The sequence below is a fragment of the Scyliorhinus canicula genome, chromosome 18 (assembly GCF_902713615.1).
Source record: "Scyliorhinus canicula chromosome 18, sScyCan1.1, whole genome shotgun sequence".
NCBI lineage: Eukaryota > Metazoa > Chordata > Chondrichthyes > Carcharhiniformes > Scyliorhinidae > Scyliorhinus > Scyliorhinus canicula.
In genome coordinates this window covers 35,752,574-35,778,662 of record NC_052163.1, presented here as the reverse complement: position 1 = coordinate 35,778,662, position 26,089 = coordinate 35,752,574, and the positions used below count along the sequence as shown (strand labels likewise).

The window sequence follows — 26,089 nt, the reverse complement described above, 5'->3', positions numbered from 1 at the left end:
AGTCCTGTCATGGGCCATGGATGACGCGTGCGCGCTAAGCCCCACGCCCTGAAAAACCTGACCATGGCCGAAACCGTTTCCCCCGTTGCCTCCATTGCGGATGCCACCTGTGCGGTGTTGGCCTGGGTTGCAGCCATGACCGGCACCACTCCCTGCTCATGGATGTGGATGGACTCCTCCAGCTGCATCTGCAATTGCCGGAAGCCAGCCGTCATCCCATCGTCTGGTCCCTGGGGTGCCAATTGCATCGGGTCTGTGGGTGGGCCTGGAATGGCCAGGAAAGTGGGAGCAGTCTCGGCAGCATCTGGGTGCTGGGCCTGGCCTGCCCTCCGACCGTCCAGGCCCTCGGCTTCTCCTACCTCTACCTGCTGTCCCGGATCGACTGTGTGGTGCGCACCAGTATGTGTACCAGAGGCCTCGCCACTAACTTGCCCAAACGAGGTGAGTGTATCTGCGATGTTGGAGGGTGTGGGTGACAGCAGTGCCACGGCCGCTAGGTCCTCGTCTGTCCCCAGCTCTGTCTCCTGTGTGGAACCTTGGCCCGGTGCATTTAGACCACGGCCGATGCGAGGTGCCGTGCCCCCGTGCCTCGAATGCCGCGACTTCCTCTGTGCATAACTCGCTGTCCCCTCCCCGTCCGTCACACTTTCATAGGAGTCATAATCGTCCATCCTGACATCTCTGTCTATCCTCTGTGCGTAAGGCCTTGGTGTGCTGGTCTCAGAGGATGGCCCTCCTGCCCGTGGACCTTCCCATCTGTCCGGTTCAACACTGCGGCCGGAAGAGGTAGTGCTGTACGGTGATGGGGTAAATGGGCAGTCCCACGGCGGTGCTCGTGTGGCCCTGGATAACACATTAAGGCTGGTCTCGTTAGTCTTGCATCATCGTTTGTTAGGGGTTGAGGGGATGCGTAGTGAGGGTGCGGACTGTGCAGTGTCAGGCGGTGGGGTGTGAGGGTGTGGACTGTGGGGTGGTGCAGTGTCAGGCGGTGGGGCAGTGAGGGTGTGGACTGTGGGGTGGGGCAGAGTCAAGCGGTGGGGTATGAGGGTGTGGACTGTGGGGTGGGGCAGTGTCAGGCAGTGGGGTATGAGGGTCTGGACCATGGGGTGGTTCAGTGTCAGGCGGTGGGGTAGTGAGGGTGTGGACTGTGGGGGTGGTGCAGTGTCAGGCGGTGGGGTGGTGAGGGTGTGGACTGTGGGGTGGTGCAGTGTCAGGCGGTGGGGTGTGAGGGCGTGGGGTGTGAGGGCGTGGACTGTGGGGTGGTGCAGTGTCAGGCGGTGGGGTGTGAGGGTGTGGACTGTGGGGTGGTGCAGTGTCAGGCGGTGGGGTGGTGAGGGTGTGGACAGTGGGGGTGGTGCAGTGTCAGGCGGTGGGTTAGTGAGGGTGTGGACTGTGGGGTGGTGCAGTGTCAGGCGGTGGGGTGTGAGGGTGTGGTCTGTGGGGTGGTTCAGTGTCAGGCGGTGGGGTAGTGAGGGTGTGGACTGTGGGGTAGTGTAGTGTAAGGCGGTGGGGTGTGAGGGTGTGGACTGTGGGGTGGTGCAGTGTCAGGCGGTGGGGTGTGAGGGTATGGACTGTGGGGTGGTGCAGTGTCAGGCGGTGGGGTGTGAGGGAGTGGGCTGTTGGGTGGGGAAGTGTCAGGCAGTGGGGTGGTGAGGGTGTGGACTGTGGGGTGGTGCAGTGTCAGGCGGTGGGGTGTGAGGGTGTGGACGGTGGCGGTGGTGCAGTGTCAGGCGGTGGGGTAGTGAGGATGTGGACTATGGGGTGGTGCAGTGTCAGGCGGTGGGGTGTGAGGGTGTGGACGGTGGCGGTGGTGCAGTGTCAGGCGGTGGGGTGCGAGGGTGTGGACTGTGGGGTGGGGCAGTGTCAGGCAGCGGGGTGGTGAGGGTGTGGACTATGGGGTGGTGCAGTGTCAGGCGGTGGGGTGTGAGGGCGTGGGGTGTGAGGGCGTGGACTGTGGGGTGGTGCAGTGTCAGGCGGTGGGGTGTGAGGGTGTGGACGGTGGCGGTGGTGCAGTGTCAGGCGGTGGGGTGTGAGGGTGTGGACTGTGGGGTGGTGCAGTGTCAGGCGGTGGGGTGTGAGGGTGTGGACTGTGGGGTGGTGCAGTGTCAGGCGGTGGGGTGGTGAGGGTGTGGACAGTGGGGGTGGTGCAGTGTCAGGCGGTGGGTTAGTGAGGGTGTGGACTGTGGGGTGGTGCAGTGTCAGGCGGTGGGGTGTGAGGGTGTGGTCTGTGGGGTGGTTCAGTGTCAGGCGGTGGGGTAGTGAGGGTGTGGACTGTGGGGTAGTGTAGTGTAAGGCGGTGGGGTGTGAGGGTGTGGACTGTGGGGTGGTGCAGTGTCAGGCGGTGGGGTGTGAGGGTATGGACTGTGGGGTGGTGCAGTGTCAGGCGGTGGGGTGTGAGGGAGTGGGCTGTTGGGTGGGGAAGTGTCAGGCAGTGGGGTGGTGAGGGTGTGGACTGTGCAGGTGCAGGGTCAGGCAGTGGGGTGGTGAGGGTGTGGACTGTGGGGTGGTGCAGTGTCAGGCGGTGGGGTGTGGACTGTGGGGTGGTGCAGTGTCAGGCGGTGGGGTAGTGATGGTGTGGACTGTGGAGTGGTGCAGTGTCAGGCGGTGGGGTGTGAGGGTGTGGACAGTGGGGGTGGTGCAGTGTCAGGCAGAGGGGTGGTGAGTGTGTGGACTGTGGAGTGGTGCAGTGTCAGGCGGTGGGGTAGTGAGGGTGTGGACTGTGGGGTGGTGCAGTGTCAGGCAGTGGGGTGGTGAGGGTGTGGACAGTGGGGGTGGTGCAGTGTCAGGCGGTGGGTTAGTGAGGGTGTGGACTGTGGGGTGGTGCAGTGTCAGGCGGTGGGGTGTGAGGGTGTGGTCTGTGGGGTGGTTCAGTGTCAGGCGGTGGGGGTAGTGAGGGTGTGGACTGTGGGGTAGTGTAGTGTAAGGCGGTGGGGGTGTGAGGGTGTGGACTGTGGGGTGGTGCAGTGTCAGGCGGTGGGGTGTGAGGGTATGGACTGTGGGGTGGTGCAGTGTCAGGCGGTGGGGTGTGAGGGAGTGGGCTGTTGGGTGGGGAAGTGTCAGGCAGTGGGGTGGTGAGGGTGTGGACTGTGGGGTGGTGCAGTGTCAGGCGGTGGGGTGTGAGGGTGTGGACGGTGGCGGTGGTGCAGTGTCAGGCGGTGGGGTAGTGAGGATGTGGACTATGGGGTGGTGCAGTGTCAGGCGGTGGGGTGTGAGGGTGTGGACGGTGGCGGTGGTGCAGTGTCAGGCGGTGGGGTGCGAGGGTGTGGACTGTGGGGTGGGGCAGTGTCAGGCAGCGGGGTGGTGAGGGTGTGGACTATGGGGTGGTGCAGTGTCAGGCGGTGGGGTGTGAGGGCGTGGGGTGTGAGGGCGTGGACTGTGGGGTGGTGCAGTGTCAGGCGGTGGGGTGTGAGGGTGTGGACGGTGGCGGTGGTGCAGTGTCAGGCGGTGGGGTGTGAGGGTGTGGACTGTGGGGTGGTGCAGTGTCAGGCGGTGGGGTGTGAGGGTGTTGACTGTGGGGTGGTGCAGTGTCAGGCGGTGGGGTGGTGAGGGTGTGGACAGTGGGGGTGGTGCAGTGTCAGGCGGTGGGTTAGTGAGGGTGTGGACTGTGGGGTGGTGCAGTGTCAGGCGGTGGGGTGTGAGGGTGTGGTCTGTGGGGTGGTTCAGTGTCAGGCGGTGGGGTAGTGAGGGTGTGGACTGTGGGGTAGTGTAGTGTAAGGCGGTGGGGTGTGAGGGTGTGGACTGTGGGGTGGTGCAGTGTCAGGCGGTGGGGTGTGAGGGTATGGACTGTGGGGTGGTGCAGTGTCAGGCGGTGGGGTGTGAGGGAGTGGGCTGTTGGGTGGGGAAGTGTCAGGCAGTGGGGTGGTGAGGGTGTGGACTGTGGGGGCGGTGCAGGGTCAGGCAGTGGGGTGGTGAGGGTGTGGACTGTGGGGTGGTGCAGTGTCAGGCGGTGGGGTGTGGACTGTGGGGTGGTGCAGTGTCAGGCGGTGGGGTAGTGATGGTGTGGACTGTGGAGTGGTGCAGTGTCAGGCGGTGGGGTGTGAGGGTGTGGACAGTGGGGGTGGTGCAGTGTCAGGCAGAGGGGTGGTGAGTGTGTGGACTGTGGAGTGGTGCAGTGTCAGGCGGTGGGGTAGTGAGGGTGTGGACTGTGGGGTGGTGCAGTGTCAGGCAGTGGGGTGGTGAGGGTGTGGACAGTGGGGGTGGTGCAGTGTCAGGCAGTGGGGTGGTGAGTGTGTGGACTGTGGAGTGGTGCAGTGTCAGGCGGTGGGGTGTGAGGGTGTGGGCTGTGGGTGGTGCAGTGTCAGGCGGTGGGGTGTGAGGGTGTGGACTGTGGGGTGGTGCAGTGTCAGGTGGTGGGGTGTGAGGGTGTGGACTGTGGGGTGGTGCAGTGAGGGTGTGGGCTGTGGGGTGGTGCAGTGTCAGGTGGTCGGGTGTGAGGGCGTGGACTGTGGGGTGGTGCAGTGTCAGGCGGTGAGGTAGTGAGGTTGTGGACTGTGGTGGTGGTGCAGTGTCAGGTGGTGGGGTGTGAGGGTGGGGCTGCGAGTCGGTACAGTGTCATACAGTGGGGTGTGAGGGTGTGGACTGTGGATTGGTGCAGTGTCAGGCAGTGGGGTGTGGGTGTGGACTGTGGGGTGGTGCAGTGTCAGGCGGTGGGGTGGTGAGGGTGTGGACTGTGGGGGTGGGGCAGTGTCAGGCGGTGGGGTGGTGAGGGTGTGGACTGTGGGGGTGGGGCAGTGTCAGGCGATGGGGTGTGGACTGTGGGGTGTTGCAGTGTCAGGTGGTGGGGCAGTGACGGTGTGGGCTGTGGGTGGTGCAGTGTCAGGCGGTGGGGTGGTGAGTGTGTGGACTGTGGGGTGGTGCAGTGTCAGGTGGTGGGGTGTGGACTGTGGGGTGCTGCAGTGTCAGGCGGTGGGGTAGTGAGGGTGTGGACTGTGGGGTGGTGCAGTGTCAGGCGGTGGGGTGGTGAGGGTGTGGACTGTAGGGTGGTACAGTGTCAGGCGGTGGGGTGTGAGGGTGTGGACTGTGGGGGTGGTGCAGTGTCAGGCGGTGGGGTGTGAGGGTGTGGACTGTGAGGTGGTGCAGTGTCAGGCGGTGGGGTGGTGAGGGTGTGGACTGTAGGGTGGTACAGTGTCAGGCGGTGGGGTGTGAGGGTGTGGACTGTGGGGGTGGTACAGTGTCAGGCGGTGGGGTGTGAGGGTGTGGACTGTGGGGTGGTGCAGTGTCAGGCGGTGGGATAGTGAGGGTGTGGACTGTGAGGTGGTGCAGTGTCAAGCGGTGGGGTGGTGAGGGTGTGGACTGTAAGGTGGTGCAGTGTCAGGCAGTGAGGTGGTGAGGGTGTGGACTGTGGGGTGGTGCAGTGTCAGGCGGGGTGCAGTGTCAGTCGATGGGGCAGTGAGGGTGGTGCAGTGTCAGGCGGTGGGGTGTGAGAGTGTGGACTGTGGAGTGGTGCAGTGTCAGGCGGTGGGGCAGTGAGGGTGTGGGCTGTGGGGTGGTGCAGTGTCAGACGGTGGGGTGGTGAGGGTGTGGACTGTGGGGTGCTGCAGTGTCAGGCGGTGGGGTGTGAGGGTGTGGACTGTGGGGTGGTGCAGTGTCAGGCGGTTGGGTGTGAGGGTGTGGACTGTGGGGTGGTGCAGTGTCAGGCGGTGGGGTGCAGTGTCAGTCGGTGGGTCAGTGAGGGTGTGGGCTGTGGGTGGTGCAGTGTCAGGCGGTGGGGTGTGAGAGTGTGGACTGTGGGGTGGTGCAGTTTCAGATGGTGGGGCAGTGAGGTTGTGGGCTGTGGGGTGGTGCAGTGTCAGGCGGTTGGGTGTGAGGGTGTGGACTGTGGGGTGGTACAGTGTCAGGCGGTGGGGTGGTGAGGGTGTGGACTGTGGGGTGGTACAGTGTCAGGCGGTGGGGTGTGAGGGTGTGGACTGGGGGGGTGGTGCAGTGTCAGGCAGTGGGGCAGTGAGGGTGGGGGCTGTGGGGTGGTGCAGTGTCAGGCGAGGGGGCAGTGAGGGTATGGACTGTGAGGTGGTGCAGTGTCAGGCGGTGGGGTGGTGCAGTGTCAGGCGGTGGGGCAGTGAGGGTATGGACTGTGAGGTGGTGCAGTGTCAGGCGGTGGGGTGTGAGGGTGTGGTCTGTGGGGTGGTTCAGTGTCAGGCGGTGGGGTAGTGAGGGTGTGGACTGTGGGGGTGGTGCAGTGTCAGGCGGTGGGTTAGTGAGGGTGTGGACTGTGGGGTGGTGCAGTGTCAGGCGGTGGGGTGTGAGGGTGTGGTCTGTGGGGTGGTTCAGTGTCAGGCGGTGGGGTAGTGAGGGTGTGGACTGTGGGGTAGTGTAGTGTAAGGCGGTGGGGTGTGAGGGTGTGGACTGTGGGGTGGTGCAGTGTCAGGCGGTGGGGTGTGAGGGTATGGACTGTGGGGTGGTGCAGTGTCAGGCGGTGGGGTGTGAGGGAGTGGGCTGTTGGGTGGGGAAGTGTCAGGCAGTGGGGTGGTGAGGGTGTGGACTGTGCAGGTGCAGGGTCAGGCAGTGGGGTGGTGAGGGTGTGGACTGTGGGGTGGTGCAGTGTCAGGCGGTGGGGTGTGGACTGTGGGGTGGTGCAGTGTCAGGCGGTGGGGTAGTGATGGTGTGGACTGTGGAGTGGTGCAGTGTCAGGCGGTGGGGTGTGAGGGTGTGGACAGTGGGGGTGGTGCAGTGTCAGGCAGAGGGGTGGTGAGTGTGTGGACTGTGGAGTGGTGCAGTGTCAGGCGGTGGGGTAGTGAGGGTGTGGACTGTGGGGTGGTGCAGTGTCAGGCAGTGGGGTGGTGAGGGTGTGGACAGTGGGGGTGGTGCAGTGTCAGGCGGTGGGTTAGTGAGGGTGTGGACTGTGGGGTGGTGCAGTGTCAGGCGGTGGGGTGTGAGGGTGTGGTCTGTGGGGTGGTTCAGTGTCAGGCGGTGGGGTAGTGAGGGTGTGGACTGTGGGGTAGTGTAGTGTAAGGCGGTGGGGTGTGAGGGTGTGGACTGTGGGGTGGTGCAGTGTCAGGCGGTGGGGTGTGAGGGTATGGACTGTGGGGTGGTGCAGTGTCAGGCGGTGGGGTGTGAGGGAGTGGGCTGTTGGGTGGGGAAGTGTCAGGCAGTGGGGTGGTGAGGGTGTGGACTGTGGGGTGGTGCAGTGTCAGGCGGTGGGGTGTGAGGGTGTGGACGGTGGCGGTGGTGCAGTGTCAGGCGGTGGGGTAGTGAGGATGTGGACTATGGGGTGGTGCAGTGTCAGGCGGTGGGGTGTGAGGGTGTGGACGGTGGCGGTGGTGCAGTGTCAGGCGGTGGGGTGCGAGGGTGTGGACTGTGGGGTGGGGCAGTGTCAGGCAGCGGGGTGGTGAGGGTGTGGACTATGGGGTGGTGCAGTGTCAGGCGGTGGGGTGTGAGGGCGTGGGGTGTGAGGGCGTGGACTGTGGGGTGGTGCAGTGTCAGGCGGTGGGGTGTGAGGGTGTGGACGGTGGCGGTGGTGCAGTGTCAGGCGGTGGGGTGTGAGGGTGTGGACTGTGGGGTGGTGCAGTGTCAGGCGGTGGGGTGTGAGGGTGTTGACTGTGGGGTGGTGCAGTGTCAGGCGGTGGGGTGGTGAGGGTGTGGACAGTGGGGGTGGTGCAGTGTCAGGCGGTGGGTTAGTGAGGGTGTGGACTGTGGGGTGGTGCAGTGTCAGGCGGTGGGGTGTGAGGGTGTGGTCTGTGGGGTGGTTCAGTGTCAGGCGGTGGGGTAGTGAGGGTGTGGACTGTGGGGTAGTGTAGTGTAAGGCGGTGGGGTGTGAGGGTGTGGACTGTGGGGTGGTGCAGTGTCAGGCGGTGGGGTGTGAGGGTATGGACTGTGGGGTGGTGCAGTGTCAGGCGGTGGGGTGTGAGGGAGTGGGCTGTTGGGTGGGGAAGTGTCAGGCAGTGGGGTGGTGAGGGTGTGGACTGTGGGGGCGGTGCAGGGTCAGGCAGTGGGGTGGTGAGGGTGTGGACTGTGGGGTGGTGCAGGTGTCAGGCGGTGGGGTGTGGACTGTGGGGTGGTGCAGTGTCAGGCGGTGGGGTAGTGATGGTGTGGACTGTGGGGTGGTGCAGTGTCAGGCGGTGGGGTGTGAGGGTGTGGACAGTGGGGGTGGTGCAGTGTCAGGCAGAGGGGTGGTGAGTGTGTGGACTGTGGAGTGGTGCAGTGTCAGGCGGTGGGGTAGTGAGGGTGTGGACTGTGGGGTGGTGCAGTGTCAGGCAGTGGGGTGGTGAGGGTGTGGACAGTGGGGGTGGTGCAGTGTCAGGCAGTGGGGTGGTGAGTGTGTGGACTGTGGAGTGGTGCAGTGTCAGGCGGTGGGGTGTGAGGGTGTGGGCTGTGGGTGGTGCAGTGTCAGGCGGTGGGGTGTGAGGGTGTGGACTGTGGGGTGGTGCAGTGTCAGGTGGTGGGGTGTGAGGGTGTGGACTGTGGGGTGGTGCAGTGAGGGTGTGGGCTGTGGGGTGGTGCAGTGTCAGGTGGTCGGGTGTGAGGGCGTGGACTGTGGGGTGGTGCAGTGTCAGGCGGTGAGGTAGTGAGGTTGTGGACTGTGGTGGTGGTGCAGTGTCAGGTGGTGGGGTGTGAGGGTGGGGCTGCGAGTCGGTACAGTGTCATACAGTGGGGTGTGAGGGTGTGGACTGTGGATTGGTGCAGTGTCAGGCAGTGGGGTGTGGGTGTGGACTGTGGGGTGGTGCAGTGTCAGGCGGTGGGGTGGTGAGGGTGTGGACTGTGGGGGTGGGGCAGTGTCAGGCGGTGGGGTGGTGAGGGTGTGGACTGTGGGGGTGGGGCAGTGTCAGGCGATGGGGTGTGGACTGTGGGGTGTTGCAGTGTCAGGTGGTGGGGCAGTGACGGTGTGGGCTGTGGGTGGTGCAGTGTCAGGCGGTGGGGTGGTGAGTGTGTGGACTGTGGGGTGGTGCAGTGTCAGGTGGTGGGGTGTGGACTGTGGGGTGCTGCAGTGTCAGGCGGTGGGGTAGTGAGGGTGTGGACTGTGGGGTGGTGCAGTGTCAGGCGGTGGGGTGGTGAGGGTGTGGACTGTAGGGTGGTACAGTGTCAGGCGGTGGGGTGTGAGGGTGTGGACTGTGGGGGTGGTGCAGTGTCAGGCGGTGGGGTGTGAGGGTGTGGACTGTGAGGTGGTGCAGTGTCAGGCGGTGGGGTGGTGAGGGTGTGGACTGTAGGGTGGTACAGTGTCAGGCGGTGGGGTGTGAGGGTGTGGACTGTGGGGGTGGTACAGTGTCAGGCGGTGGGATGTGAGGGTGTGGACTGTGGGGTGGTGCAGTGTCAGGCGGTGGGATAGTGAGGGTGTGGACTGTGAGGTGGTGCAGTGTCAAGCGGTGGGGTGGTGAGGGTGTGGACTGTAAGGTGGTGCAGTGTCAGGCAGTGAGGTGGTGAGGGTGTGGACTGTGGGGTGGTGCAGTGTCAGGCGGGGTGCAGTGTCAGTCGATGGGGCAGTGAGGGTGGTGCAGTGTCAGGCGGTGGGGTGTGAGAGTGTGGACTGTGGAGTGGTGCAGTGTCAGGCGGTGGGGCAGTGAGGGTGTGGGCTGTGGGGTGGTGCAGTGTCAGACGGTGGGGTGGTGAGGGTGTGGACTGTGGGGTGCTGCAGTGTCAGGCGGTGGGGTGTGAGGGTGTGGACTGTGGGGTGGTACAGTGTCAGGCGGTTTGGTGTGAGGGTGTGGACTGTGGGGTGGTGCAGTGTCAGGCGGTTGGGTGTGAGGGTGTGGACTGTGGGGTGGTGCAGTGTCAGGCGGTGGGGTGCAGTGTCAGTCGGTGGGTCAGTGAGGGTGTGGGCTGTGGGTGGTGCAGTGTCAGGCGGTGGGGTGTGAGAGTGTGGACTGTGGGGTGGTGCAGTTTCAGATGGTGGGGCAGTGAGGTTGTGGGCTGTGGGGTGGTGCAGTGTCAGGCGGTTGGGTGTGAGGGTGTGGACTGTGGGGTGGTACAGTGTCAGGCGGTGGGGTGGTGAGGGTGTGGACTGTGGGGTGGTACAGTGTCAGGCGGTGGGGTGTGAGGGTGTGGACTGGGGGGGTGGTGCAGTGTCAGGCAGTGGGGCAGTGAGGGTGGGGGCTGTGGGGTGGTGCAGTGTCAGGCGAGGGGGCAGTGAGGGTATGGACTGTGAGGTGGTGCAGTGTCAGGCGGTGGGGTGGTGCAGTGTCAGGCGGTGGGGCAGTGAGGGTATGGACTGTGAGGTGGTGCAGTGTCAGGCGGTGGGTTGTGAGGGTGTGGACTGTGGGGGTGGTGCAGTGTCAGGCTGTGGGGTGGTGCAGTGTCAGGCGGTGGGGCAGTGAGGGTGTGGACTGTGAGGTGGTGCAGTGTCAGGTGGTGGGGCAGTGAGGGTGTGGACTGTGGGGGTGGTGCAGTGTCAGGCTGTGGGTTGTGAGGGTGTGGAATGTGGGGGTGGTGCAGTGTCAGGCTGTGGGGTGGTGCAGTGTCAGGCGGTGGGGCAGTGAGGGTGTGGACTGTGAGGTGGTGCAGTGTCAGGTGGTGGGGCAGTGAGGGTGTGGGCTGTGAGGCGGTGCAGTGTCAGACGGTGGGGTGTGAGGGTGTGGACTGTGGGGTGGTGCAGTGTCAGGCAGTGGGGTGGTGAGGGTGTGGACTGTGGGGTGGTGCAGTGTCAGGCAGGGTGCAGTGTCAGTCAGTGGGGCAGTGAGGTTGTGGGCTGTGGGTGGTGCAGTGTTAGGCGGTGGGGTGTGAGAGTGTGGACGGTGGAGTGGTGCAGTGTCAGGCGGTGGGGCAGTGTGGGTGTGGGCTGTGGGGTGGTGCAGTGTCAGGCGGTTGGGTGTGAGAGTGTGGACGGTGGAGTGGTGCAGTGTCAGGCGGTGGGGCAGTGTGGGTGTGGGCTGTGGGGTGGTGCAGTGTCAGGCTGTGGGGTGGTGCAGTGTCAGGCGGTGGGGCAGTGAGGGTGTGGACTGTGAGGTGGTGCAGTGTCAGGCGGTGGGGTGTGAGAGTGTGGACGGTGGAGTGGTGCAGTGTCAGGCGGTGGGGCAGTGTGGGTGTGGGCTGTGGGGTGGTGCAGTGTCAGGCAGGGTGCAGTGTCAGGCGGTTGGGTGTGAGGGTGTGGACTGTGGGGTGGTGCAGTGTCAGGCGGTGGGGTGTGAGAGTGTGGACGGTGGAGTGGTGCAGTGTCAGGCGGTGGGGCAGTGTGGGTGTGGGCTGTGGGGTGGTGCAGTGTCAGGCGGTTGGGTGTGAGGGTGTGGACTGTGGGGTGGTGCAGTGTCAGGCGGTGGGGTGTGAGGGTGTGGACTCTGGGGGTGGTGCAGTGTCAGGCAGTGGGGCAGTGAGGGTGGGGGCTGTGGGGTGGTGCAGTGTCAGGCTGTGGGGTGGTGCAGTGTCAGGCGGTGGGGCAGTGAGGGTGTGGACTGTGAGGTGGTGCAGTGTCAGGCGGTGGGGTGGTGAGGGTGTGGACTGTGGGGTGGTGCAGTGTCAGGCAGTGGGGCAGTGAGGATGTGGACTGTGGGGTGGTGCAGTGTCAGGCAGTGGGGTGTGAGGGGGTGGTTGGGGCAGTGATGGGATGACGGACTGCTTGCATACAGTGGATTCTCACTTGCACTTCGCCTCTGACTTCGCACGGCACAACCTCCCACCTGGCGGCTCCCCCGGCCAGGCCCAGTTCCCTCTGCTCGTAGACGGTCAGGGGAGATCCCCCTCCGGTTCTTGCACGCTCCCGGAAATTGTGCGCTATCAGGAACTCGCCTGCCAGTGTTTGCTGTACAAATGTGTGCTTCCCACAGGTGGAAATCGCCCCGGGTAGGGCGGAGCTTGAGGCGGAGCCCACCGGGGTTCCAGTACAGTACCTGGAAGTAGACCATATTATCATTTCCAGGTCATAGGTCACAGCACTATCAGTTCATATTCAGGTGAATACATTCACCACATAGCCCACTGTACTAAACCAGCCCAAGATGCAGCTCGAGGATTGGGCTCATCAACTACGCAAGGGCCCACAGAACACGTGACCAGTGACACGGAGTTTCTTAGGTGGATGATCATACTCCTTCGAGAATGTTCGTCGAAGAAGTTCAACTTTTGAACCTGCAGATATCCGAGCCACAAAGCACAGTATTGTTCAATAACATTTTCTACACAAAAGAACATATAAATCCCATACTTTCTTTCCAATGGTTTGATGTGTAAAAACTAGTTCTTCATTAATGCAGTTAGAATCTTTATGGTTTACACAACACAGAAAATGATCCCCTGCCTCCTATTTACATGTCAGTCAGGGGTATAAAGGCCCAATCAGGTTTTCAAACTTGGCTATTTACTGGTGAAACAGTGGATTGAACATTGACTTTCAGCTGTATAGACTAACTTGAGTCTATGCAGGTGCACTGAGAATATCCCCTTCCACTGCTGACTTCAGGTGCTTAATGGAATCAATTTGTGAATTTGCAACTCAATTCCTTGTGGAAAGAAATTCCCAACTGCTTCGTTTGGCACAAAAACTCGGCAGCTGAAAGGAAGATAGGACAGCTTGGGACAGGGGCTCCCCCTCGTCCTCCTCCCCAACACCCCTTCAAAAGTCCCATCCCCGCATCCCCATATCACACCACACTCCACCTTGGGCAGGAATGGGATGCCCCGAGGTGTGCATTTTCCCCAGGGTTGCATTCCCCACCTGCTGAGGTTGGCGATCTGACCACACTCCCACTCAGGGATGCTGTCGGTTGAGGGAATATTGCTGGGTCTGGAGAACTCCTTGCTGTTGTAACAGATACATCGGTGCCTGTTCTTCAAGTATGGTTTCAAAGCCTGCTTTTGGGAGGCATCTGCTCTTTGGGTGCTCTGGCTGTAGCTCTCCAATGTAAATCAATGTCCTTTAGCCCCCAAGATGAAGGAGGCGTGCTTCGTTGCTGGCGGCAGCAGCAATGTTCTCTGCAACACAGAGTAAGTTAATCTAAGGGTTGTCAATCTGTCAGGAAAATTCACACTATAAAATTGTGCTGTGAAGGTGCAATCGGGTGACTCCCTTAAATTAAATAACGAAAATAAAAGAAATATCAAAACTTAAAAATAAAACATTTCATATTGTTGTTTCGAAAAATAAAACGCCTAAAGGGGGCGCCATGAAAACACTCCAATTCATTCCAGAAAACCATCAAAATGGGTGCAAATCATTGATATTCCGCTAGGTGGTATAGAGCTAACCTGATTAGGAAATGAGCAGAGCCAGGGAGACAGACAGCGACCTGATTTTGGGCAAACGGGGGTGCATTTTCCGAACAGGAATGAACATCCCCCACATCTTCCCTCCGAGAAGCAGACTGACATTTGCCAAAGTCTGATTATTGTGCTGTGTGTGTGCGTGTGCGCCAACATGAGTTAGATCAAAAGTCCTACTGAACTTATCATTCAGATACATTTAACCGCGGCAATGTGTGCTCGGTTACTTTAACCGATTCCAGATGTAAAGTTCCCAGTAGATTTGGCATCTTGCAGTCTCCGCTGACCATTGGGGGAGTGAAGGGGGACGAAACTGACCCCTGCAACTCCGGACCACTCCTGCTTTGGGACATTATAGTTAGTCGGGTGACATTAACAGTCAACTTATTCTGCTGGAGCTGCGACTAAAGGACTCAGTTAAATGTCTGAACTCCCTGCCACGGATGAAGCTGTTACATAATATGTACGTGAGTGTGTGTGTGTGCATCTCCAGAATGAGCTTTCAGTGAAACTGACATCCTTACATTTTAGCCGCGGTTTGCAGTTTTTGTCCGTACCAGTCGCGCGTTTGGCGAGTTGTCTTCAATCTTGTTACTCCATTGCAGTTTATTAGAACTAGAGATAAAGTGGATTAGCTTTAAGAACTTCCAGTAAAATCGGTGCTGCTTTAACTTTCCCACAGTCTGTAAAAGATTTAAACACCAAGCATCTGCCCAGTATAGATTCGCCACAAGCTCGCTGCCCAGTTGCTACCCCCATTATTATTAACCATGTGAGGTATGCACCCCCCCCCCCCAATCACAGAGTGCCTCCCCATTACTCCTTGGGGGGGGGGGGGGGGGGCACAGCACCAGCTTCTTTTTGTCGAGTTTTATGAAAGTTGCTTTCATAAGGGCATTTCAGCTCACGCACACATGCGAAATGAATGAGAGACATGGACAGGGTGTGAAGATTGGCATCGCAAATGTGCCCAGGAGCTGGGCGGGACAATCAAAGGCAGCAAACAGTTCGGGATAGAGTCTTTTATTCATAACTTCTATAAAATAAATATACAAAAGAATATGCATTCTCAGCAACAGTGTAAGAACATGATGTGGTAACATTACATGAAAGTGCAAATAAATTTTAAGCCCCCCCTCCCCGTATTAACAAATAAGGACGATGATCTGAACTCTGTAAACACAGCTTGATCCAGGCTGCACAACATCGGTGCAGCTGGAGGATAAACTTTTATTTGCAACAACGCTTATAGGACTGACCTTGGAACCTGCTTTCAGAGTTTACCTCAAATGCATACAATAACCGTTCAGCTTACTGGATAAGCATCAGCATCTTCAGTGAAATCAGCTTAATTAACAGTAACAGAGAAAATTCGACTGGTTCAGATGTGCCCCTTCGGGAGGGTTTTTTTTTTGCTTAGCACCTTAAAAAGTCCAGTTGCACAGTTTGCTCCAATTTGGAGACTTCTTCCCCCCCCCCCCCCCCCCAAAGCCTGACTGGTTTTAAACTCCGGAGAGGAGTTTGGAGGGGTGGGGGAGAGGAGTTTGGAGGGGTGGGGGTGAGGGTGAGTAGTTTTTATTATTGTTTGATCGGGATCCATGGGGAAAAACAGTACGACCAGCCCTCCCCCCCCCCCTCCCCTCCCCCGAGTCTCTTAGGAGACGCTGCAGCTGTTGGTCTTGTTCATGGGGGGCCGGCAGTTGTTCTCTGTGGGAAGGTTTCCCGCCTCCTGCGGAGGGCCGGGCTCAGGCGGCTGGGCAGGTTGGCCTGCTGCAGGAGCTCCCGGAAGAGCTGCAGCACGTTGGCGTTGTCCTTGGCCGAGGCCTCGAGGTGGCGGCCGTTCCACTCCAGCTCCACCAGCGGCACGATGCGGTCGGCGTCCACCTGGCGCTGGCCCCGCCTGTCCGCCTTGTTGCCCACCACCACCACCGGGGTCTCCTTGTCCCCCTTGATGTCGAGGATCTCGTCGCGCAGGCTCCTCACCGCCTCGAAGGATTCGGCGTCGTCCACGGCGTAGACCAGGGCGAAGGCGTCGCTGCTCTGGATGGAGAGCTTCCTCATGGCGGGGAAGGAGTAGCTGCCGCCCGTGTCCATGATCTCGATCCTGATCTTCATGGAGCCCACCTCGTACTCTTTGCTGTGGAGCTCGTCCACCGTCCGCTTGTACTTGGCCTCGAAGGTGTCGAACAAAAACCTGCGGATCAGCGAGGTCTTCCCCACTCCGGCCGCCCCCAGGAACACCAGGCGGACCTGGTTCTTTTCCTTCACCGCAAGAGACATTCCCGCTCTGCAATGCTTCTCTTTTGCAAACTCTTTCAAAAACTTGCGGCTGTGGACAGGGTCCGGGGTCGGCGGCTTTGTACCGGGGCTCGCTCGGTATCTCAGAACTGAGAGAGAGAGAGCAGCGCCTGTGTTTGAGGATGCAGCAAGTTTCCCCCACCGTGCACACCTCTCTCCCTCCCTGTCAGGCGCTCTGAGTGCCCGGACCCGCCCCGGCATCGCCTTTATCAAGGGAGGCTGCCACACGGTGACGCTGGCCAGGCCCAATCACAGACCCGCAGGCAAGTCAGCAGCAGGACCAACCCGCTCTGCCAGAGAATATCAAAGTAGCAGTTCTTCAGCCCCCTCCCTTCACGCAGTTTACATTAATCCCGATCTGCATCTCCCTTGCACCTTCCTGCATTTGTTGCCTATCCCTGACCTAAAACAAAAAAAAGTCATCCCAAGTTTTGGAAGTGGTGGGCGAAAGACAGTTGCCCGCCTCCTTGTGGAACGCCTTTGCAAGGAAGGTCTGGAAAGAGATGCCAGGTGGTTTTGAGATTCATCCCCAGCAACTCCGTGAGGAAGGACTCTGTGCGCTACAGGCTGTTCCTAGGGACACACACTGCATACTGAGACAAGCATCAACTGCTGTTCCTAGGGACACACACTGCATACGGAGACAAGCATCAACTGCACCTGGAGGATCATCAACTGGATGAAAGATGCTCTTTGGTCTATCTGAAAATTTTTGATCTTCCAGTGTTGTCCTTGTTGGGATTCTTATTTTACCTTCTAATAAGAATCAGTAGGTGGGAGGGTCAAAAATCAAACTTTATTGTTAATTACTCAATGGTATACACACTTGAATAAGAACTGAGTAAAAACTTAGAAACAAAATATCAAACAACACATATAAAATCAAGCACATGGCAAAAAGCATTAAGCACAAAATAAATCATTCTTGTCATGTGAGTGTCCCTTTAAGAAAGATTTGGCCTTGCCACATGACTTGTAGCACAGCTTCAGTGATGTCATTTGTGGGTGGGGCTGGGCTGTGCCTGTCAGGTGAGAGGGGTTTTTAGTCTTTGGGTTTCAGTTTTGGTTTGTTGCCTTGGACTGCAGAAGAGAAGCAGTGTTTCCCTGTTTTCATTTTAAAGCTGTTCCAGAGAACTGAAAGCATGTTGGGTGTGGCAAACTGCCTTGGTAATTTTAAAGATAGAGTTACTTTCCAGAAGGAGTTTTGAATCTGCTGATTGAAGACTGGATCTTAGGGAAAGGACCAGTCTCATTCAAGTACCCTTGAAAGGGGTTTTGGTTTATTGGATTTTGTTTTGAATTGGAACAGCTACTAAGGGGGATTCATTAAGAGTTATATACATAGATTACTGTAGCTGTTGTGTTTTCTTCATGTTTCTTCATATGACAACTACATTCTTATAATAAACTTTGTTTTAATAAAAGTGGCCAGGAAGTCTGATGAATCACACCTGAAGTGAAGGCTCTTCCTAGCCAGATTCAACATAAAAGTTATAGTTCAGGTGAACTTCATAATACACTTTGAAGTTTCTAAGCCCTGGCCCATGACACTAAACACAACAAACAGATTGATGATTCAAGAATTCAGGAACAAAAGACCTTGACCACAAGTTCCTACTTTGAAAGGAATTCTTATCTCTGCTTTAACCCCTCATTTATGTTTATTGGCTTTTAATTCTCAGATGAGACCACCTGTCTTGTTTAAATGAATGTCTGTTACTTAGAGGATAACTTGTTAATCAAACATTAGACATTACTTAAGATTGACTGTTGCCTATCAAATCTAGCTTAGCGTCTGCATCCGCAGTCTTAGGAAAAGTACAGGATATGTTTTCTCACACCTGCTATGTTTCACGGCTTGGCAGAGACCTTACGAACTGATTAGTTGATTAAACAGCGAACAATACATTGTGAGTACTGAATACAATGGAGTTCAATAGTTATATGAGAAATTGACTGAGTTCCCACAGTCAAGACACTTTTAATATTTTGCTTCTTTAGCTATATGAATTCAAATAGCCCCTTTATGAATAAAAATATGAATAAAACTATACTCTGTCACTCCCCCCTTTGCTTCTTCAAAACCTAATAGAATGAATCACATTAAAAGTCAAGCGAAAAGTAAAATAAAATAAAATAAATAAAAGCAAAGAGGAGCACATTCACAGTTGTTGTTGATGGTCTCTTTGTTTAGGAACAGCCTTAAACACTGGAATGGGCGAGCCTTGAAAGAGTTACAAGCACTTTGGGCTAAGAGTAAGAACTGTTTATACCCTGTGGAGATATTTGTTTAAGCGAATACAGCGGCACCATGTTAGGGCTCTTTGTCATTCTCTTGCAGATACATTTCAACATCAGAAACAAAACATACATAGCAAAAATAATTACAAAGAACATGACCAAGCCTTGCACCACCGAGACTCCCAAGGACCCTCACCACCCAGTAGCCCAACTCCAAAGGGTGCTGGACTCAGGTTGCTTAAGTTTTTCACCCTCCTTCTGGATGTGTTTTGCCAAATCAGTGATCTGTTTGGAGCTATCTGGAATGTAAGTACAACATTCTGACCCAATTAGGACACATTGTCCATCTCTCTCAGCGAGAATGTAACAAGAGCCATTCGATTTTGCAAGGCCACAGTACGGATAGCTAGCATTTTGCCAGAAATCTTGAACAGGGCTGTGGAGGTATCATGAGCTACCTTTTGTATGATTATTGCAATTTTATTGAACTCTTCGGCCACCTTGGCATCACCATAAAAAGGAATAACAAGAGCGCAAAACCTATCACGTGCAATAATGTCACGTTTACTTCTTTTGGACTGATAGTTTGTATCAGTATTGTTCAACCTTGATGTCTCACATCACCATCTTAAGGCCATATGTTCTTTCTCTCTTGTTAATTTTGAGTATGATGCTAAGACCAGGTCACGGGATGAGCTTTTGATCCGAAATTTACTGTAAAATCATATTGAGTTGCCATACTTAGATTATGTGGAAACCCACGCAGATACAGGGAGAACGTGCAGACTCTGCACAGACAGTGACCCAAGCCGGGAATCAAACCTGGGACTCTGGCGCGGTGAAGCTACCGCATTGCAAATCATCATTAAGAATACCATCATGCATGGACTTAAAATATTCTCCAGCTCTCCAATCATCTGTATCCATCTTGTGGATATTCCTCACCAGGTTTACTTCCTACCAGGCCCTTATTTGTTCATATCCAAATAATTTACCCTGTCACTTGAATTGTGTTTCATTCTGACAGGTATCAGTGTGTTTGATTCTATCCCAATTATTTTAAAGTCAGCTTCTCTATGTAATATATGGCAGTGCCTTGATCCCTTAATGGTGCTGTTTGACTCTGTTGGCCCCATTGACCATTTCCAGCCATGCTGTTTGTCAAGTAGTGTGCATGCATGGGACCAACCTCTTTAATGCATATTGGCATGGAGTTCCAAACCCTTGAAACGGTCTATTGTGAACTGGTTTCCTGCCTAATAGTTACTTCACACGTAACTTATCTGCACACGTACTCAGTGCCCCCAATGTCATACCACTTAATCTTGAACCTTTTGTGATCTTATCAAGAGATCTCAAAGTTGTTGCTTATCTCTCCACGTGTGGGCTAAATGCTTGGGTGGTGGCCAGAGTATCAAACTTTGTTATCTTTAAATAAAAGCGGAGACAAGAACACAATTATCAAGAGAAAGTTTATTAATTTACTAGCTTCCTCCAGACTTTGCCCTTCATATTAATGCCAGATTGAAATATTCTATTGAATTGTGCCCAATATTTCAATTCCCATTTCCTGCTCTGATTTCCTGTCTCATCGTCAACCCTCAGTTACTTAATCTTACCCAACCATGAGCCCTAGAAATCTTCCAGTCCAATAAAATAACTTCATGTTTAAAACAGAAATCAAACATTTCCATTTGATTCCAGGAAGTAATATTTTGTTTGTTGTTTGTCTTAAATTGCATCTTTTTTAATGTAACTTGATAAATTACATTGTCTTTCTACATCCTAGAATTATCCCAAATTCAAACAACAGTGTTCTTGCCTTTCAGATTTTATTAATGGCCAGCTCATTTCTTCTTTGTCTTAAGTTGTAGATCGCTTCATCAAAAGAGGCTTTGTCCTTATGTCCATGGACACCAGCTAAACTATGTTTTCTTTTTACATCATTGTTGTTCTCGTTACCCATCAAATAGATTCCACTTTTAATTTCATCCCGCCTTGTTCAACTATCGCCCAACCTTTTCTTGGCTCTTCATTCACTCCGCCATATCCCATCGACAAATAGGGTCACAATGGCCTCCTCTAATTGCTCTTCTCCTGTCCCACTCACTTCCTCAATTCCAATCTGCACATCACATACATATTCTTTTCCTCAATGTTCATATATCTCACTTGGTTGTTCCTCTCATCCTTAACTACTGTAACCCATTTAAGTAATAGACATTCCCTTTGAGACCTTCTAGCATCTGAGATAATTTTAAATCTTCCCATGATCAGAATCTGCACAAAGGAGTGTTCTATATGGATTTCTTATATCAGACAGCATCTGCTGAATGCATGTTGGAGTAACAGACCACTGGTCACTTCTAATCATCATATTGTTGAGTCAGTGTGGCAATGTAGTATTTCCCATTATTATGGCAATGTATGTGGGCAAGAGGGCATGTCAAATCTGGCAACCCAATGCCGGCTCTGTTGCTCGGACTTGTCTAATGCTGGTGAATGTGGTCTCGTGCTTCTCCAACTATTCTGTCAACTTCTCACTGAATGCCCGCCCCCCTTTCACGAGATTTTAAATTGGGACGTCTATTGCTGCACTATTGGAAATCTATGAATAATTTCTCAAATCCTTGAAGTTACTGCAAATCTTGTTCCACTTGCAGTTACCTGTAAAGCAAAACACAAAAGATCCATTCTGCTTAGGGCAAAATGGGTTAATTAATCGGAACATATCTGACAATTCAAATTTCCAATTTGTAATTCTCAATTCCTGTAAAAAATACATCTCCAGCTGTTACCAGGCAAGGGTTAATTCTCTGGTCCTTTGAAAAATTGGTGGAGTAACACAGGAGTGGAGTAAGAAAGAGGTGGAGTAAAAGTTTTCAACTTGACGTCATTACATCACCACCTCTCTTTGTTTCAACCGAAGGAGAAAACATGATCAGGGCCCCTTTTCTTCAATAATTTCAATCTTCATATAATTTCATTTATCTTTTTCTTTACATTTAAACCATTCTTCAACATCTGTTTTCACAGGTATCACCTATTCTTTGTTAAATTCAGATATCAAAGACGTTTTCTCCCAAACTCATTGTGACCTACAAAATCGCTGTTCCTTAATGGGGGGGGGGGGGGGGGGGGGGGGTGATGAGACAGCACAATAAATTCTCCCATTTGTTCCAGATTCCTCTAGAGTGTACTTAAAGTTTCTGCTTTTAACTGGCGTCATTGAGTTCCCATAAATCAACACTTAAACGTTATACTTAGTAATTTAGACACATAGGTTTCTGGGCAATTTAAAAATCAATCAATTGCCTGCTGAGATAGTTAACATCTGTGCTCCAATTATTTTCCTATGTGCTTTACTTTTTTCCTTTACACCAATTTCAGTTTAGTTACTTAACAAAATTTGAAATATATCTTAACATTTCACTTGTTACTTGTTTTGAAGAATTCAAATTGGATCACTACCAAACTGCAAGTTTATAATCTGACCTTGACTCAGAACAAGCTTGTATCTCTCTGCAACCGAACTAATTATTTATTTGATCATTTTGTTATCACATTCTTCTCTCCACAGTGGCAGAAGCCACTGTTTCGACATTTCTTTGCTGTATATGTTCGCATAGTAGTTTCAATTGGTCTTTCATATGTGTCGTTTCCCCCCAGATCCTTTTAATATCTCCCAAGGACAACTATCCTGTGCAGGTACCATACTTTTCCTCAATCCCTCTTCTGGCTTCAGCCGAGTCAAATCACGACTCCAAATGAGTCTCTGTTATCTGGAACATTTCTTCTTCAGAAATATCCGGTGGGGCGCAGCCACACCTAGAAGTTGTAGGCAGATCTTCAGCCACCATTTCAACTCCAAAATTATATTTTCTAACCCTGGGCCTCAGGTCATAGACTATTCTCTAGTTGGGGGATTGTAATACATACATAATATATATATATACCACCATCAGACGTCTGTTACTGGGACTTGGGCCCATTTAAACCCGGACGTTTTCGTAAGGGGTGCGTAGGAGGTCACCTGACTCTAAATGGCCGCAGAGGTGAGGGTCTCTTACCTCGGTTCTGCTGATCCGCTCCCCAATGCCTCAGCGTAGTGTTCAGTCTCTTCGTTCTAGCACTCCTGGCTGGCTTGCCAAATTGTTGGGATTCTTATTTTACCTTCTAATAAGAATCAGTAGTCCAGTTGACGGGAGGTGTCACAAATACGGCTTTATTGTTAATTACTCACTGGTGTACACTTGAATAAGAACTGATTAAAAACTTAGAAATAAAATGTTAAACAATACATTAAAAAAGTCAAGCACATGGCAAAAAGCATTAAGCACAAAATAAATCACTATACACAACAAACAGATAGAATTCAGGTCAAAGGTCCTATTTTAAGGGAATTCTTATCTCTGGTTTCACCCCTTATTTACTTTCATTGGCTTCTAATTCTCAGTTGAGGCCTCCTGGTTTGTTCAAATGAATGTCTATTACTTAGAGGAAAACTTGTTCATCAAATATTGGACATTATTTAAGATTGACTGGTGCCTATCAAAACTAGCTAAACATCTGTGTGTGCAGTCTTAGGAAAGGAACTGGATATGTTTTCTCACATCTGCCATGTTTCACAGCCTGAAGGACCTTAAGAATTGATTAGTTGATTAGACAGAGAACAATACGTTGTTAGCACTGACTACAATGGAATATAATGGTTAATTAATTATATGAGAAAATGACTCAGTTCCCACAATCAAAACACTTTAAATATTTTGCTTCTTTACCAAATGCATTCAACTAACCTTTATGGGAATAAAACTATGAATAAAACTATCCTCTATCAGTCCACGGATGAGTGTTGCAGACTGGCACATTCCACAGCCCAGGACTACGTGCTGAGGGATGCACTAAAGGTTGGGGCAACCACCGCAGAGGTGCAATGGGGAAAGGTTGTTGTCTAAGACCCTTCCGCCTGGGTGAACCAATTGGAGGAGAATTGTATAGACCCCCTCGAGCATATGTACTGATTGGATGTATATGATGAAAATTACATGTCTCACAATTGTATTGAATCACTTTAGAGTGCAACTTGATCCATATCCATACCTTGTTTTGAGGCACCTTAGAGTGCAACATGATATATATAGAGAATCTGAAAATCATTGCACTTTGTGTGATGGCCACTTTGAAATGTTTGTAATCTTCTTTCAGATATTTTACGCATAAAGTATAATTTTGCCCCACATTTTTAAAAATGAACTCCGCGTTCACAACCAGGGCTGCGTGGGCGCCTTAATTAAGAGTTTTAAAGTGTAATGTTAATTACAATTCATCTGTTAATCATGAATTGTGCAAGAATAGAAAGAATATAGAATTTGCTCCCATCAAGATTGGTATATGAAATGAAATGAAAATCGGTTATTGTCACAGGTTGGCTTCAAATGAAGCTACTGTGAAAAGCCCCTAGTCGCCACATTCCGGCGCCTGTTCGGGGAGGCTGGGACGGGAATTGAACCCGTGCTGCTGGCCTTGTTCTGCTTTACAAGCCAGCTGTTTAGCCCACTGTGCTAAACCAGTCCCTATAGTTAAAAAGTTTAGAATTAAACATTTTTTTTAGAGTGCCCAATTCATTTTTTCCAATTAAGTGACAATTTCATAGTATTTACAATGCAGAAGGAGGCCATTCGGCCCATCGAGTCTGCACCAGCTCTTGGAAAGAGCACCCTACCCAAGGACAACACCTCCACCCTATCCCAATAACCCAGTAACTCTACCCAACACTAAGGACAATTTAGCATGGCCAATCCACCTAACCTGCACATCTTTGGACTGTGGGAGGAAACCGGAGCACCCGGAGGAAATCCACGCACACACGGGGAGAACGTATAGACTCCACACAGCCAGTGATCCAAGCCGGGAATCGAACCTGGGACCCTGGAGCTGTGAAGCAATTGTGCTAACCACTATGCTACCATGCTGCCCATTAAAACAGGATTTGACTTGACAACAAGGAAAGGATTTTTTTCCCCATAAATTTAGAGTAGCCAATTATTTTTCTTTTTCCAATTAAGGGGCAATTTAGCATGGCCAGTCCACCTACCCTGCACATCTTTGGGTTGTGGGGACGAAACCCACGCAAACCCGGGGGTTGGGGGAATGTACAAATTCCACATGGACAGTGACCAAGAGCTGGGATCAAATACAGGACCTCAGCCCCGTGAATCAGTAGTGCTAACCACTGCACCACCATGCTGCCCCATGGTATAGTTAAAATGCCACTTTCATATCAGTTTTCAGTATTCATTGATATGAAAGGGAAAGCATATCTAAATAGCAAGGTTGGCACGCTAACTCTGAAGTCCAGCAGGAATACATACCAGAGGTCAGACTTGTACCACATAACCACAGCTGCAAGCAAAGATGTGTTTGAAATGTGGAAACTTTACAATTTAATTATTTAATAAACTAAACACTCACATCTGTGCATTCAAAGCGTGAAAAATTATATACTAGTGAACAGACCTTTCTACATGCATGTACAGTCCTTCACTGTCACCAACATTTGTGGTGTGCTGACCCTGCCCATGTAACTTATGTATACTTTGCTGAGCATCACACTGCACAGATACTTTTCTGAGGTGAAATGTAACCCAGAATAATTCGACCATTGGATGTGTTTTTTTTGGAGAAGGACAGTGCTACTTATTTTTGATGTACCTTCCTCACAATTTAATTACCTTCTGAAGCTTGCAACATTATGAAGAGTGGCACCCATGTAGCCACACTAACCTTCATGGAAGCACAGGAGGAACAGGAAAGCAAAAAGCAAATTACATAAGCAAAAGAGCAGGCTGCAGCTCTCTCTTTCTCTAATCTGTTGTGTGTGATGCGCAAGAGACATTAATGAGTCACTCTGCATCAATATGTCAGAAATACAGGTACTGACTAAACAGAAACTGACCTTTCTTTCATCAGTGACAATTCGTACAAATGATCAGAAACAGCTTGATCTGTACCTGCATCCTTTATTACTCACTACTCGAGCACAATTCATTCCATGACACAGATCCACGTTAAATTAAAAAACCCGCACAGCATTCATTTTCACCTTTACTGTTCAATATGTTTGTGGAGAGATTTTGTGCTTAGTGAACCACTACTACAATGAACTCAGTAATGCTGTTAGCATTGACATTATTAGCTCTCTGCATGGATCTGTTGCACATTTACCTTGGGGGTCCTCCTGCAGGTGCTGGGAAACAGAACATCCCTCCTAGCCCTGACTTCTTCCACCAGGGAGACACGAGAAGAGCTAGGGGCAGATCTTTGACTCTAATTATTACAAACAAAATTGGCTCTATGGTATTGCAGAAAATCTGGCATCAGAGAATGCAACCTTGCTTCCCACTTTAAGTAGCTCTCGGCTTGCCAATACATTTGGCCCATTTGTGTCCACGAATCACATTAAAATGTGGTTCATGAGTCAAACTCCCTTGGATGTCATTGACGACTTCAAGGAGGAACTAACTTCAAGGAGGTCATTGAAATCGGAGTCTGGTAGAATTATTTTTTTTCTTTCTTCCCAAGTTCTTTTTCACACAGAAAGTTTTTCTCTCTCGCTAAACCTTTCTATTTCACCTTAGGAAGTTCTCCTGGTATCATGTGATAGTCTCGGCTTTCTTGATAAGGATTACTTTGATGTGTAATGTTCAACAAAGAACATCAAGCTATGTTGATTAACAAAGCTAATTTATTAACACTATTTATAACGAGATTTGAACGTCTTCCTAAAGTACAAAGGTTGCGAAATAAACTATGTTATAACTCTATCTACAGATCTCCTGAACACACAATTACTCTCTATCATGCCTAAACTCCTTCTCCCAGAATCAAGGGTGTCACGTGATCAATCTGACTGCTCTTGATTGCCATCTGGTGGTTAGATGTATTTGCATAGAATTGTTAACCCTTTATTTACCATACAATATCCATATTGTCACCTTGAACTCTTCTAATCTGAGATTAAATGCTTGTTTCATAGAAGGAGGCAAATAAACTATTAAAGCTTGAGTATAACAACTGTAGCTGTATCTTATGAAACAAAACAATAATTGGATGTCCATTGGCAAGAGGAAAGATTTAAGATAATAATATTTTCAGTCATCTCTCTCAGAAATATCTTGAACTAATTTCTATACAACAAATAGCTTTGAAATGTAAAGACTCTTGTTATGTAAGGGAAAATTGGTTGAATTATGCAATATTTTATTTAATAATCTGAAATGAAAATATTAGAGGTGGCAAATTAAAAGGAGGGAAAGCAGGTGCCAAAGGAAATGAAAATTTGGAAAGTTGCAGTTTGGAAAATACTGTGTGGTGAACTCAATATTTCTCTGGCCCTTTTCCCTGATGTTGGAAAGGTTGAGTACCCTCA

General features: G+C 52.5%; 1 protein-coding gene and 1 long non-coding RNA gene across 2 annotated transcripts in view; one reads left to right on the top strand and one right to left on the bottom strand.

The window, feature by feature from the left end:
* Positions 1-13,201: 13,201 nt before the first annotated feature.
* The window catches only part of LOC119953537, a 79,621-nt gene continuing 66,733 nt past the window's right edge, over positions 13,202-26,089 (top strand). The window contains exon 1 of the long non-coding RNA XR_005458040.1: positions 13,202-13,582. This is a non-coding gene — a long non-coding RNA (uncharacterized LOC119953537). The remainder of the gene's footprint in view (positions 13,583-26,089) is intronic.
* rasd4 (rasd family member 4) lies at positions 14,127-15,621 on the bottom strand. Its single transcript, XM_038777908.1, has one exon. It carries the CDS (start codon positions 15,616-15,618, stop codon positions 14,803-14,805), a length of 816 nt encoding a protein of 271 aa, XP_038633836.1. The 5' UTR covers positions 15,619-15,621; the 3' UTR covers positions 14,127-14,802.